General features: G+C 40.6%; 1 protein-coding gene across 2 annotated transcripts in view; it reads right to left on the reverse strand.

Annotated features, from left to right (window-relative positions):
- Positions 1-16,498, reverse strand: part of ABHD5 (abhydrolase domain containing 5, lysophosphatidic acid acyltransferase) — a 31,350-nt gene that overhangs the window by 14,472 nt on the left and 380 nt on the right. The window contains exons 2-3 of one of the 2 annotated variants that reach the window (XM_019724109.3): positions 4,472-4,557; positions 1,097-1,469 (exon numbers count right to left, since the gene is read on the reverse strand). In XM_019724109.3, coding sequence (XP_019579668.1) covers positions 1,097-1,469; positions 4,472-4,557 — 459 coding nt within the window. The remainder of the gene's footprint in view (positions 1-1,096; positions 1,470-4,471; positions 4,558-16,498) is intronic. The other variant, XM_019724107.3, reaches the window with a different exon arrangement.

Below are 16,498 nucleotides of genomic sequence, written 5' to 3' on the forward strand. Positions count from 1 at the left end.
AAAAGCCAATGAGAAGAAAATTTGGATTTCTTTTGCAAGAACAGTTGACAAGAGTATTACCCTCTAGCATAGACAGGAGTATGAACTCTCCAGAAAACTCATGTGTAAATGCTGAAGTTTAGGTAAAGACTCTATAAGGAAAAAGTGGGCTGTTCCAGAGGGAGGAAACCTCAGGGACACAGGCTGCTGCTCCACATGTCAAATTCTGTCCCAACGGCCCACCTAGAGTTACGCAAAGGGCCGCCTCATGGTGTGACGCTCTCTGAAAACGACCACCCTCCCAGGTCTCAGCCACAGACCTCCATGTCACAGGTGGTTGTAACTGTGGATTTAGAAATTAGTCCAATAGAAAAATACATTGGCAACACAAATGTGCTGATCTTTTTTGTTTTTTTTCCAAAAGATGAACAAAACAAAACTGAGATTTTCTATTTTCTTAGCACTGTAATGTGACCTCCTCTCAGAGTAGCAACATAATAAGAAATAGCACAAGAAAAGGTAAAGAAAGGGGTAGATCCTACCAAGATTCTGAAGCAAACAACTACCAGTTCAATGACTCTGAAAAAGAATTCTGTAACAATGTGGGTTAGGGCACAGCATAATCAAAAACCCTGTAGGATACACTATGCAGGTGCATTTTCTGTGGTTTAGAGATGAAGAAACTAAAGCTCAGAGGTTAAGCCAAAAGATAGCGCTAGCATTTAGGTCTTCTCATCTCCAACCTCCGGTTTCCTATCACAGCTCACTCTAACCTGGAAAGGTTAGGAAAGACCTGCTGAATCCATAGATCTAACAATAATAATAATAGTAAGCAATACTACCACCACAGTTTTGTGGTTTCAATTGTATGCATTCTCAGTTAAACAGACTAGAAAGTCCTTCCTCAGGCTTTCTATCCATGTATAAAAGGAAAATGTGTAATACTAGGAAAATCTGACTGCATTATTTCGGCTACTAAATTGGCCCTCAGTTGTGACTATTTGGTCAATAGGGTCCTTTAGCAGAATCTTTCTTGTAAGGCTCAGATACCAGCTACCAGCAAAGACGGGAGCTAGAGAGTAGCACTTGGGTGCCTGTTTCTGTCATGAGCACTTACCTGGACGGGTACTTCAGTGAGTAAGCAGCAGCCAAGAACCCACCCAGGTTGTGTCCAAGCAGGATGACTTTGTCCAGGCCGAGGGCGCACCTCCACTCTTCAATGGATTCCACGAACTGATTCTCCACTTCTTCGGCGTCACTGTCAAACCTGGGCCTGCTACTTCGCCCAAAGCCCAGCAGGTCAAAAGCATAGACGGGTCTGTTGGTGCAAAGGTCTCCAAAATTCAGTGCCCAGAGTCCAAGGCCTCCTCCAAAACCATGGAGGAGGACAAGCGGAGTCTTATGGGGAATATCGTGAGAGAACTTCAGTGTCCATATTTTATTTCCATTAGATATACGAACAGGTTCTTTTTTGTACGCGCAGGGGACACCTAATAAAAACATAAAAGATAAACTCTGCTCAGCGTCACTACTTCTGATCGGAAATTCTCAGAGCAATCAAAAATTAAGAATCTAGAAATCATCTGGTGTCTGTTCATATGATTTTAGCCTTTGTCATCCCTAAAACAAAAAAGTACATATTTCATTGAAACAATTCTTAGTTACCGTATTTTACACTTAAGTCACAAGATCCATCCCAGACAAGTCTCAAGTACCTGTGGCCAAGGTGTTTTGTCAGGTCATGTAAGCTCTTTGGACGTCTTTCCACATCTATCAAATGAGGGTATTACACTCCTAGAACTGGAGGGGAACTCAGTGTTCACTGAATCCGTTATGTGTAGGTCTCTGGCTCTGCAGACAAAAATGAATGCCACCCTGACTTTGTCTAACATTTGAAGATTAAAGCATTGAAGACTGAAGTTCAGACTCAAAGAAAGATTTTTCTCTAAAAAGTGAATCACGAATCTAGGGAAGGATTAACAGTATCTGTATTGCACACGTAACTGCAATCTTAAATCACTTCAGAATTTACGAGAAAAAAGGAGGCAGAGTATGGATGAGAGACCAGGTAGTGTGAGCTCAAGTGCAATAAGCTCCCTAGAAAATGCAAATAATCACAAGTTTGTAGACAAAAACTCTTACTTGCCTTCAATGCTGTGGGACTAAATACTTTAAATCTCCCCCCTAAATACACTGAAGATGAAACTAATTTGAAATTCATTCACATCAGATGATTAACCAAAAGCTACACTTCAGATGTACCCCTTCATTATTTGTATATAGTCACCTGCAGTGGACAAACACTGGCGAACTGGGAGTTTCTGCCTTTGAACAGAAGAAATAATCTCAGGTTTTGTACCCACATAGTGGCAGCAAGGACAAAACCCAGCATTCATGAGGCATATTAACAGAGCCCAGGCCACCAAGTGGAGGGAAATGCCACCAGTTTAGAACAGGAGACGATCCAGCATTAATGCCGAACTAAACCACGTCAGCACCATGGACACAGATGTCTGCATATTCCCACAAAACCATCTGCGACCTCCATTACAGCGCTCACCCCACTGCATCAGTCACTTGCTTCCACATCTGACATTGGCCCAGGGGCCAATTCTCTCTCCTATTTGCATCCCTAGAACAAGCAGCAGGGAATCAATGTTTGTTAAATGCATGAACTGAGCATCTAGCACCCTTTTATGGCTCCTGACAAGAATTTGGTTGTTATTGAACCTTTCATGAGAAAAAAATACCGAACTCAAGCACACTGTGTGTTTACTGTGTCACTGGTCAAGGGTTGGGGATACAGGTGACAGCATTAGCAAACAGGACATCCATAAACAAAGGTACACATGGTCACGGAATGAAAAACTGAAGCCTGGAACCAAGTCTCACTTTCCCCAGCAGCCAGCAGCACGCTGGGGCCCCGGCTGATGGGAAACAGACCCAGACTCTGAGCGGTGCCCTCCACCTTCCTCAGCAGGTTCTCATCACGCTCAAAGCCGAGCAGCACTTTAGGCATCTCAGATGCAGGGTATCAGCCCCTTCCAGTGCCATCCACCCCACTGAGGGGATAACACGCACCATGAACGCGAAGTTGGGGTTCAACTCCACAGCGCTGATGCAGACCCCACTGGCCTGGAGGCACAGGGAGGAGCCATGCCCTCCACCCCCCACACATTCGAGCTCAGCAGTTTGTCAGAATTTTATTTTAGTAAAGCACAACGACAGCTTTCCCAGCTTTGTGAAGAACAAGGTTACCCAAGTATATACAGCGAGTAGAAATTTATTTTCATCCTAAATCCATGTAAGATGACTCACTGTCCCATCCTATGGGTATATCCAGTTCTGATCACTTACTCCCGAATCATTCAAATCACAAGAAAGCTCCTGTGTGGTAGGAGGGGATGAAAACCGACACCCGCGCAGACACACAATAATCAGGAATCAGGGCCAGCGGCACTGCTTAGCCCTCTCCTCTGAATGGTTTCCGCAGACTCAAACCGCACAATAAACACCATTGCTTAGAAGTATACCCAGATACCTGGAACACCCTGACACTACTAGTTTGGCTAAATTTCAATGCCCATTACAAACAAACAAGAGACAAGGTTTCCACACCGCTACAAATGCAGAATTAGAGAATCCAAGAATACCAGAACCAGAAGGAATTCATCACCCTACCCCCGGGCTTTACGGGTAAAATACAGGAAGCTGAGACAAGCCCCTTGCCCAAGATCCTGTACCCACCTGACGGCAGACCTGGGCCTACACCAGGTTACCTTGTTCCGGTCCAGTATCTGTTCCACTCTACAAAGGTTACCTGCCCTGGAACACCTAGAACCTGTTCTCAAAGAGTAGTCTAGGGACCTCTGGGAACCCATGAACCCTTTCAGGAGTACTACAAGGTCAAAACTATTTTGATAATACTAAGACTTTATTTGCCTTTCACTCTCATTCTTCGATGAGTATACAGCAGACTCTTCCAGGGATCACGTAAGAGGTGACTGCTTACCGACAGTCTCAATGCAGACGCAGGTATGAGAATCCAGCTGCTTTACATTAAGCAGCACATTAAAGAGATTTGCTAACATGTAAACAATGCTACTCTTCTCACTACAGGTGTTTGGAAACTAGTTACTTTTAGAAAACATGACATGTATTTTAACCTGTAATGGGTTTATTACTATTATTTTAAAATAAATTAACATTTTAAATGATTCAGTTTTAATTTGTAACGTGGTAAATACTGACAGCTATAACCTATAAACAAAGCTCTTTAAGGTTCTTACTAATTTATGTGTAGAAGAGGGAACCAAGAACAAAAAGTTTGAGGGCCCTGCCTCCCCACATTTATGCACTGGCAGATGACATAGAAAAGTTCTTTTGCCAACGACTAATGCGACACAGAATCTTATCTTCAGTTTCAGGACAATGCGAATATTGGACCTAGTTTAGCAAACAGCTCAGTTAACTTATAAGAAGAAAGCCTTACATTTTAAAATGTTCTCTTCAGCTTCTTTAAGGTGTGACGTGGACGTGGGGCACCACGTGGGAAGCCAACCCGTTAGCCATCCTGACCTAGGGCATCAAAAACAAAACACAAACAGGTAAGGCAATGCTCTTCTCAACTCCCACCGGTTATAGAGAGAAGAAAGCAGAACAGGACACACACTGTGATGGCGAAGCGGTAAGTGACAACAGTCACCTAAGAGGCACGAAGCACTGTGGTCAAGCACTGGGATATTCGGCTTCAGCCTGTGAACCTGCAAGTAGAGAGCAAAGCCCATCTTATCTTCCGGGACAGGCAGATTCCAAAAAATCAAGCGATTACAAATGGGCAGAACAAGAATAGACAAAATAGGCATTCCCCAGCCCACTGCCAGGCAGCCTCTCATCAGGGCAGAAGTGCAAAAAAGTAAAGACCATGAGTAGGTTCATAGCAGGTATAAAACGGGCCCACTATGCGGGTTGAAATCTTATTAAAATATGAGATCGATACTTATCAAAAGACCTCAAGTCTCATGGTTATGAGCAGGACATACCCCTAATACAAATGCAGGGGACTGGCCCATGTACTATCTGCCTAGGGTGAACTGGTTAACAGTTAATGGAAAAGCTTTGGGTTCTAGCAAACAGTAGATAAAAAGAATGACCCAGATACCTGGCAGAAGACAGCTGAACAAAGAGAAAGAGGAAGCAGGCCAAGGACAGGTGAGGAAAGGTGTGCAGAGGCTGGAACTGACACCCTTTGCTAGTAGCTAAGCAAGGCGAGGATGGGTCTTCGCCTCCTGGCCTGGCATTAGCACCACAGACTTACTGTGACAATCTGGATAAAGCAGAGCTGTGGCAGCCATCTGACCGTGAGCAAGGGCTCAGCACATGACCAGTATTATTTAAAGTGAGAACTCTCAGGTGAAAGAGAAAAGGATGTAGAAGAAGAGAGACCAACTACTGCCGCTTCCAGATGAGAGGCATGGGCCTGAACCAAGGCTTTGGCAATAGAAACGAAGACAAGAAGAGGAGGCCGAGGAATATTTAAAATAAAACAGGCTGAAGGGTACACACTTCAAACTAGCAGATGAGTAAGTTCTGGAGAGCTAATGCCCAGCACAGTGATCACAGTCCACCCACTTCTGTTGTTTTACGTCACCAAGTTTGTGGCAATTTGTTACAGCAGCCACTGAAACAATGCAATTGTTACCCTCAGACCACACATCATGCACCTCGCCTGTGCATGGACACATGCCCTTTCCTTCCCTGGAAGCGCGGAACTACCATATAATTCTGTGTTTTACACTTCAAGGTCGCTGAGACGAGGTCTTAAATGTTCTCGTCGCAAAAAAGACACCATATGTGATATGAGAGAAGTGTCAGCTAGAGTCATGGGTGGTAACCATACTGCAATATGTAAGTGGATCAAAGGACCATGTTGCACACCTTAAACTTACAGTGTTGGATGCACTTGTATCTCGGCTAAAAAATAAGAAAAAAATCTAATAGAGGAAACAACAGGTGACTCAACAACGGTAATACGTGTCAGAAGTAATTCACTCCACAAGTATTTATTGAGCACTTACTATGAGGAACTATTCGAATCACTTGGGACATCTCAGCGACCAAACAGAGAGAGAGTGATGACTTCTTTTTGAGGGGATCAGGAAGTGGCTTTTGAGCTTGCTCTTCATAGATGAACAGGATTATTTCAAAGGGAGTGTAGTTCAAACACTTGCAGTGAAGGAAAGGGCATGAGTCCATGTACACAGGAAGTGCATAATGTGTGCTGAGATAAGAAGTGCACTGTTTCAGTGGCTGCTGTAACAAATTACCACAAACTTGGTGGCTTAAAACAACCGAAACTTCTTCTGTCACAGTTCTGGAGACCAGAAGGCTGACATGAAGGAGCCGGCAGGGCCCTGCTCCCAGTCGAGGCTCCAGGGGACAATCCATTCCTCGCTTCTGGGGGTGCTGGGGGCTGCTGGTCCTCCTGATCCTGCGGCAGGGCCACTGCAGTTATCCGCGTCCGTCCCCACACTGCCTTCTCTCTGCATGTGTCTTCTCCTCTTCTGTGTGTAACCTCCCTCCGCCTTTCACTTGTAAGAACACTAGTGAATGCGTGTAGGGCCCACTCAGATAAGTCGGACCATCTCACAAGTTTTAACTCAGTCAGTTAAAAGTCCGCGAAGCCTTTGCCATATGAAGTAACAGTCACAGGTTCCAAGGATTACAACACGGACATTATCTTTGGGGACCACTACCACAAATAAATACATAACATGGAGTGCATTCCAAAATAATGTACATAGAGACATTCAATAAATGGTAGTTGACATTACACTGATGACGACAATAATTCACTAAAATGATGTGGAATTAACTAGGAATTTGTAAAATGAGAGTTTTCACTAAGGTTCAGAGGGAATTCAGAGACAGGAACTGACAAAGAATTGTCTGTCACTTTGCATCGCTCCTTGCCTCAAAAAGGCGACTTCTAGATGACCTACAATGGAACACTCAGCTTTTCTCCGCCTTTCACTTTTGACACTCTGGTATCACTTTGGTCAGTTCTCATTTCCTTTTTCTTCAAGCCATACAATATTCCCTGTTCTCTTGATTCTCAGCTCTGAATATCCTTGGAATATGTTTCTCCCCTTCTTTTCATGATTCATTACATCTCTCACCAACCTCTAATTAGATTTCACTTTCCCTTTCATCTCATCAAGATGGCGGCATGGCACTCTACACTCAAGCTCTATTTTCTTCTCAAGTTGTGTTACCAATTTCTTTTTTATTCATCAGTATCCTTTTCCAACTGTAAGAACTTGAGGGTAAGGGCTTTGTGCTTCCCAGTGCCTTCTCAGTTCCCATCCCAACACCTGGCATATTAATACACATTGATGATATGAATGAAAAAAGTTATTCCTTTTATTGCTTTATCTGGAATGTATTGGTTGCAATGAATTACAAGTGGCTCACGTGAGTAATGAGAGAATTTTCTGGAATGATAATGAAGTTCTCTATCTTAAGAGGTGATTGGATGACACAGATGTATGCATATGTCAAAATTCAACACATGAGCACTTCAAGCATTTCATAAAATTTTATAGCAAAAAAAGTACAACAGGCTAAATTTGATAATCGGTTTAATATAAAGAAGGTATAATAGAGGATTCCTAGGTTTCTGTCTTAGGTGCCACTAATAACAGAGAAAGCATGAATAATAGGTGTGAGTAGAGAAATGTGCTAAGTTTTAGACGGGCTGATCCAGCATCCAGCTTTTTCTAAGCTTTGTAGGCTCATCCTACTTCCCTTCCCTGTAGAATTTCTCTGAGCATTATGTGTAACAGGCACTCAATAAATGTTTGCTGAATGGTTAAGTCACACATAATCCAGGGTATCCTCAGTTCAAGTTATCCCCATTTTATAGATGTGAAAACTGAGGTTCAGGAATGTTAAGCACCAGGTTCAAGAGTATACAGCTAGTAAATTAAGTGACACAAATAGAGATCAAAGCCCTTTTTTCTCAGGTGACGACCTTCCTAGAAATGTATGAGGAGCTGTCATCCCTGCAGGATAAAATCACATTCCTTAGACCTGCACAAAAGAGAAGATACATAACAGCCTACATTACAACGAGGCTCTGCTCTAGCGCTCTCTGCTGCCAGTTTCAAACCTTTTGCTTTAACAGGATAAGACCTTTAGGCATCCCCCAAAATATTATATAATTTATCATCAAAGTATAATATAAACATAATATAAAACATTATCAATATTAGCCTATTTGTAGATATACAAAACTATTTACAAATTATCAAGGAAAATCAATTCAAGGCTTCAGCAATGAATTTTTCAATTCATTCAACAAGTTTTCAATTGTTGGGAAAAAGCCATTAACAAGCAATTAAAAGAATTTCATGATCCTTAGAACTTAAAATTTTAAAAGTTAACCATTATTAAGCTGGGCTCTTTTGTCCTTGACCAGAGATGGTCATCAAGTTTTACGTTTGGTCACAAAAATAAGAGCTAGTACCAAAAAGTTAGTTACAACTCAATCTCATCAATTTTCTTAAATAAGCCTCAAATCATAGCACAGTTCTTTGCCAGAGGGAATCAGAGGTCAGTACAAAAAAAAAGAAAAAAAATTAGAGTGAAATGAACTATAATCTACTATTGCTCCAATTGACATCATAGACACGTTGAGGAAAAGAAAACACAAACGCAATCTTTGTCCAGTCTTAAAAAAAACTACATTCTCTGAACACCTACAATGTACAAGGCACTAGAGTTTAAAATGTTATATACCGGCCTGTAAAATAGGAATTATGTCTACAACTCATGACAAAACCAACTTTCAAAGGACAGGATGTCCTGCCCATGCATTCTTCCTCCTAGTGATGGGCATAACGCAAAGAGAAGAGGCAAAATAATGTTTGTACATTTGCAAGTCTAGACATTACATTAAAAAAGAGGGCTCTTCAACCACAAGAGTCACTACGTAACACTCTTCAGATTTTCACAACAACATTTTCTTCAAAGCAGACAATTTTTTTCAAAGTGGAACTTTTCTAAAGTATATTTAAACTGAAAAATCTGTATTTAACAAAACATAGTAAAATATTTTATCTTCATTCTTAATGGAACTGTAAAAATATATCTCGTCACCTAAGTCCTGATGTTTCAGTTTTGCCTTTAAGCAGATGATAAAAGTATCTTATAGAAATGCATCTTCTACTTCTTTCTTAGAGATAATCTACAGGGTTGAGCACTATGCACATAATAGGCTCAACGGGACATCTGTAAGGAGTAAAAGGCAGGGGTCTATGTTTTCCATCCTTTAGCGGATTCCCTTTGTTCACAAGTTCCCACACCCTAGCTTGCCATCTTTATTGCTTCAACCCCTAAAACACCCATCCAAACTCACCTCCTATCTTTGGAGAAATTAACCTCATCTTCAAAGAGGTGCTCTGCCCTTCCCACATGATCTGCCGTGTCATTCAGTGTTGTTCTGCATTTCTAGGCTCAGTGTGTGGAAAACTAGAACTAAGGACACCAGACTGAAGCTTTCTGCAGCCGTTCTTCTGAGGTCACAAAATCCAAAGTGAAAATTAAATTCATGTGGCTCATCTATAAAACAGTAAACAAGATACAGGGATGCCTCCTCCTAGCTTTAGAAAATAAAAAGCAAAACTTAATTTCCCTATTTTATTTAAGCAGATAATCAATAAACACCATCATCCACTGCTGAAGCCCTAATTTCAGAAGTGATCTCAGTGTCGGGCACAGTGTAAAGAAAAGCCATTCACTGGGAGAAGATATCTGCAAATCATATACCCAATAAGGGGTTAATATGTAAAATACATAAAGAACTCATACACCTTGGTAACAAAATTTCCAATCACAAAATGGGGAGAGGATCTGAACAGACATTTTTCCAAAGAAAACATAAAGATGGCCAACAAGCATGTGAAAGATGTTAATTGCAGAATTATTTACAACAGCCAAGAGAGAGTCCAACCACAGATAGATAAAAAAGATGTGGCAGATTACATCCAATGAAATAACTACACCCAGCCTTAATTAGCAAAGAATGAAATCTTGCCATTCACAACAATGTGGTAGAACCTGAGGGTATTACGCTAAGTGAAATAAGTCAGAAATAGAAAGAAAAATACTGTATGATTTCACTTATATGTGAAGTATAAAAAACAAAACAAACAAAACCAATCTTATACCATGTTTCCCTGAAGATAAGACCTAGCCAGACCATCAGCTGTAATGTGTCTTTTGGAGCAAAAATTAATACAAGACCCGGTATTATATTACATTATACTATATAATTATATTATATTATGTTATATGAGACCCTGTCTTATACTATATTAAAATAAGACCAATTCGTGTATTAATTTTTGCTCCAAAAGACGCATTAGAGCTGATGGTCCGGCTAGGTCTTATTTTCAGGGAAACACGGTAGACACAGAGAATAGATTGGTGGTTGCCAAAGGGGAGGAGAGTTGGGCGAAATGGGTGACGGGATCAAGAGGTACAAACTTCCAGTTATAAAAAAAGTAAGTCATGAGAATGTAATGTACAATACCATGACTACAGTAAATAATATTGTATTGAAATTTTTTTTTTTTTACAACTTGAAAAAATTTACTGTAATGAAAAATCTAAAATGTAACATCTGGACATAACAACTGTTAGAATTTGGGTAACTTCTTAACAATTTGCTATCTAGGAATGTATTTCACCATCATAGTTAAAATATGTTGTTTATACAAAATCTTCACAGCAATTTATTTTTTACATGTCATTGCATTATAAATTTATAAAACACAACTTTTAATGGCTGCATGGTTTTCCATCATTTGCAAGTACCTTAGTGTAGTTTCAAATAGTCTTTTGGTGCTGAAAATCAGACTGTTTTCATTGTCATAAATTATGTTACGATAATCATATCTTCTCCTTGTGTCTTATTAACCAATCAAATGGTATGAACGTATTGTTTCAGATATATAAATTATTTTCTATAACGTTTGCAAATATGAAAGTTGCTAAGAAAGTAAATCTTAAAAGTCCTCATCACAAGAAAATAATTTCTTGTAACTATGTATGGTGACATGTGGTAAATAGACTTAGTGGTGACCATTTTACATGTATACAAATGTCAAATCAATATGTTGTACACCTGAAACTAATATTATGTTGCATGTCAATTGTACTTCGGAAAAAAAAAAGAAAGACAGAAAGAGAAAGAAAGCCACTCTCCACAGGGACTCTACCTGTCTACAACAGAAGGCTTACCGATGTGCACCAAAGCTTTTCTACACAATCCCATCAGTTGCGAGCTCATCTTATTAGAACAGTTGAGGATCCAAGCCCTAAAGCATCTAATCAAACATCCAAATAAAAGGAATCTTGCTTTATAATTTCTATAATAAATACAAAGAAAGGACCTTTCTAATGAGCAGACTTCTGAGCAAGAAAAGCTTTAAAAGCTTTTCTAGATATGGCAATTCTAGGGAAAGTCAAATAAGATGCATATTAATACAGTTTATTAATTTAAGAATATGATTTTTAGTATCCTGAGTTTGAGAGACAAAACACCAAAAAATTTCCCTAAACTTTCTACCTAATCTTTAAAAAAAAAAAAAAAAAAAGTATCATAACATCGTACTTATGTCCTATGTCCTGTACTATCAACATTTAAGTTTCCTGGTAATCCTTGTTTTCTCCTCTCCCTAAGACATCTGACTATCTATAGTATTACTAAACCTGAATTGCACAATCTATAAACATTGTGAAACAGTGAAAGAGGTTTCAAAGTATTCTGAACAAAATATACAGAAATCTGGCCAATTTCCACACACTCTTGGCCACTTAAAGTTTCTAATTAGGTTATAAGTAAAGAGGATTTCATTAAATTACAATTTTGTTTAAAATGACCTCCATCCCTATACTGGTACTGTCAAGAGAGAAAAATTGCGGTTATTACTGCTCTCTATAAGCTACTCTAAGCACAGTAATCTCTGTTAGAGAAACTATAAGATTTTGATTTTTACTATAAAAATCCAAATTAATTAGAGATACAGTTCTCTGAAATAATTCCTCAACCAATGAATGATTGAAAACTTCCTAATTGGACATTATAACACTTGGGAAAATAAAAGCCTTCTTTCTTGGGAACTGACTTTCTAAATCCTACTCTTGGAAAAGAAAAAAAAAAAGTCTCATATGACCATAATTTAAACGATTAAGATCCCATTCTAAATAAATTGATACGTAAATGATTCAAATTATCACTAATCATTAGATCAAAAACAACACTAGCCCTCTAATATATTTTAACATGTTAATTATCATTATTTTAACTATTTTTCATTTCTGACCTGCAACTAACTTTTAAAGACCCAGAGTTGGAGAATCAGTGTTATAGACATAGCCATGTGCTGGTAATATTTTTTCCCCAATTGTTTCCTACCTTCTCTCATACAGTAAACAAAGCATCAAACATACTTAAAGAAAGCTACACGTATAATTTTAAATTTACATTGTAATTTAAAATGCTTAACCAATCCAAATGACATTTCCTGTTAGTTCTAAAGTTCATCTACTAGATAAAGAAAATAAAAACTAAAAATCCCAGTTCTCAAACTGAACATTTTTAAATAAAATCATCTTTCCACACAATTTTGTTTTGATTCACAATCAGGAGTGGAGAATTACAGAGCCATGAGGTTAGACTAAAAACCTAACAATGTAATGTTTCTGAACCACTATTATAAATAATGTAAGTCAAATCTTTACGGTCTCATTCAGAGAGGTTTGTAATTCTGATATGTATTATCTGGTGTTGTTTTTATTAAATGGACCATTAAATGAACCATCCCTGGAACTTTACAATCTTTTGTTAATTAAGTTCTTTGTCACAGGACTGAAATCTGCATTTGCTGGTCTGTGATTGGCATTTTGGAGAACAGGTAATAAAACAGTGAAGCATGGGTTGGCTCATCCAAGGTCAACAAATAGAATCATATTCTCAACCTCCCCAATATAATTTAAGTTCATGTCCTAACTGTTGTCCTAGTCAAACTCAAACTTTGAGTTTTTATAAATATTAACTTTTGATGTTCTTTGAATATCTTAGCATGAAAAAATTTAAGTCACACAGCTGCAAAAGACATAATCAACTACTAGGTTTCTGATCTTAACGTTTGTGCCAGCATCAATTTACAATACTGAAGTATTTACTTCAATAAAAATTCATTGAAGCTTACTACTTATAAAGTTCCTTTCAGTTCTACCAGACATTTGAGTAAAACGAAAGCTTTGTTCTCAATGAGCTGACAAAACAAATACACAAATAACTATACTACAAAACATGGCAGAAGTGCCATAAAGAAAGTTTACGAAAATACCAAGGACCTTTAAAGAAGGGAGACCACTGTTTTGGGTCAGAGAAAAGAATGTGAACCAAGCCATAAGGAAATGGAGGTGAGCAAGGAATGTTTAGGAAACAATGAAAGATGCAATTTGGCACCCAGTGCACAGAGAGGAAATAGGACTCCAAGGATAAACGGAAGCCACACGGCCTGCAAAGGGCTTTGAAGTCAGGTTGAAAATATATCACAAAGCTACTGTGAGTAGCTGTGCTGAAAACAAGATTGTGCCTCTTGGGGACATAAAAATAACTAATGAAATAAGCTATGTTGAGAGCAGTGTTACCAAAACCTGAAATAATCCAGAAAAGAGAATAAGGAGGGTCTGAAGCAGGTGGCTCCCAGGTGACAGTAGAAATGGAAAGGTGATATTGTTCTTAGAATCTATTGGACTTGGTAACAGATATGGTATTCAGGGAAATGAAGGGGGGACTCAATAGATCATGCCACAGTTCTGAATCTGGATGACCAGAAGAACCCCACTGAAAATACCCTAATAAAAACAGGGAAGTCAAAGGGAAGAATCGTGCTTTTCGTATTGTTTGGTTCAGGAGAAGGGTACAAATAAGGTCCTGGTCTGGACATACTACATTTGCGGAATCAGGTGCAAACATTTGGCACACAAGAACTATAGTCAAAGTCTAAAGTAAATCCAGTAGGGGCTGATAAACCCACTGGAGGGGAAGAGGAGAAAAAAATCCTCTTAGTTACGGCATTTGATGATTTCCATGGTGTAAATACTACCATCATGGCTGATTTCCAGCTGCCAATGGGTGGCAAAATTCCTGAAAATTTAGTAATGGCTGCCAGTGCAGGCTAACTCCAGCACACCACAGCAAACCACCTATTTTATGGTGTACTCTGCAACTGAGCAATTCTGGGACAGCTTTCCTCTATATTCAACTGATACTTAATTATTCTCTGGGACACCCTTGCAGCAATTCACGGAAGTCTACCCTACTTTTGTTCAACTTAGCTTTCTCAACTGTATTGCAACTGAAAAGGGTCAGATGTTGAAAGCCAATGGCTCCCAGGCATGCATATCTTCACTGAGAGAATCACAAAGGAAAAGAGAAGAATCATATGCTCCAAAAAACCTTCCTCAGACTTTTCCTAATTGTTTCCTTTGTTAGTGTCATCTCTCCATTTAAACTCGACAGGTCTTAAGGACAGGGAACTTGATTCATGAGTTCTGTTTTCCCACAATCCACTTGGCTGTTGGGAGAGTCCAACTGTTGATTAACCAAACACAATTTTTTTAAAAGAGAGCTCTGTGTCAATGCAAGTAGTAAATAAGAAAGTATCAGTAGAGAAAGCTAAAGAAACAAGGACCAAACATCCCAAGTGAGTTCCAATCCTAGTGAGACGCAGCAGAGATATGGGGAAAACGCCTTAGACTAAATCCAGACACTTGGGGCTCCAATTTAGCCCTGCTACTAACTAGTGGGGTGCCAGTCACCTTCCAGTTGCAGGTCCAACTGAAAAATGGGAACAGCACATTCGGTCAACTGTAGGTTTAATATGAGAATGTTTAGAGAACACCCAGCAGGAGCAGGTATTTGCTGTCCTGCTTGGTCCAGTTCAGGGGCCATACGTTTGGACACAGGACCCTGCTCAAGTATATTGCCAAGAGTACCAAGAAGGCCCACCTCTGTCATGGGGCTATGGCTAACCAGCTGCTAAGAATTTTTTATAGTCTGTCCCCAGTGACCTCCAGCCATCACCCAAAGCCACAAATTCTTCGTTATACATGGACACTACAGCCCCACAACAATAGGGAGACCAAAGAGTCCACCTAAAAACCGTCTCAGAAAGAGCCAAAAATGTTGTGACAAGCCAGATGGTAACAAGCTACCAGTTAGGTTCCCACTTGTGTCCACGTGACAGTCAGCATCTCACCTCAACAAAGAAGTTTAAAAACAAACCAAAACAATGGACCCATTCATCATATCAACAAAACTCAAGGGACAATCTTGTTTTGTAAAATTTCACAATCCTCCCGCATCTTTCCAAATACCCGTCTTCCTGGTACTCCATAAAATCTTTTAGAGTATGTCTCACATGCAAATTTATCCAGACATTTGAAGCAGAATTGTTATCAAAATACCAAACACACATAGATGAAGTCAAACGTTTATTTACTCTCCAACATAAATAACTAGCCTTGAGAAGTTAGGGAATAATGTTCATAGCAATTTAATTTTTCCACTTATTCACTAGTAATTTGTCTACCGACAAGGGCATGAACTTATAGGTAGAAAAGAATAATTGAAACTTGGTATATGTGTATATCAAAAAGCTTCACCTTAGATATCTGTCCTCCAACTTCCATCAACTTTTCTGCATGTATGTTTTTTGAGGCACAAACTCATACACACCGTTTTCCAGTAATAACCCAGGACAGTTGAAAGCAAAGGGAGATCTCCATTTGAAAGATTATTAATTCTGAACTTGTTATCCACAGCGTGTTAACTCGCTGTCTCTAAAGAATCTGTAGATGAAACATTTTCTGAAACCCAAAGCCACAGACCCACTCTCCAGTCCCTTTCCCTCGCGACGGGCGGCTCCCTCCCTGGCTTCCCCGTCGCGTCCCGCGGCTCCCAGGGTGAGTGCGGGCTCCCCGTCCACCAGCGCCCGAAGCAGGCGCCGCCCCTTCCTCCGGGCTGTGAGAGGCACGGCCCAGGCGGCACTTTCGTTCCGGTCCCAGGCTGGACGGAGTACAGCGCGGACCTGAAGACCGAAGCCACGCTCGGAAGTGGACAAAGTGCCGGACAAAGTGGCAGTTGCCCGTGACTCGAGTCAGGTGCAGGGACGGCGGTCACCGCCTCCCCGCCGCACCAGCGCAGGGACGGGGTCCGGGGCCGCCGCGGCACCGAAAGAGACACTTGGCGGACGACGAGCCCGGCTCCGGGTGCCGGGCCCCCCTCGCCGCCTCCCCGCGGAGCCGCTTACACAACAGTGCGGCTACCCCTCCGCGCGGGGGTCAGACACCTCCCGCGCCCCGGCGCCGACGGGCGTCCTCCCAGGACAGAGCGGGCCGGGGCTTCTTGGGGCGCCGCGCGAACCTGCGGCGGGGCCGG

This window comes from Rhinolophus sinicus, chromosome 5 (genome assembly GCF_057876585.1).
Source record: "Rhinolophus sinicus isolate RSI-liver-muscle chromosome 5, RSI-T2T, whole genome shotgun sequence".
Classification (NCBI taxonomy): Eukaryota; Metazoa; Chordata; class Mammalia; order Chiroptera; family Rhinolophidae; genus Rhinolophus; species Rhinolophus sinicus.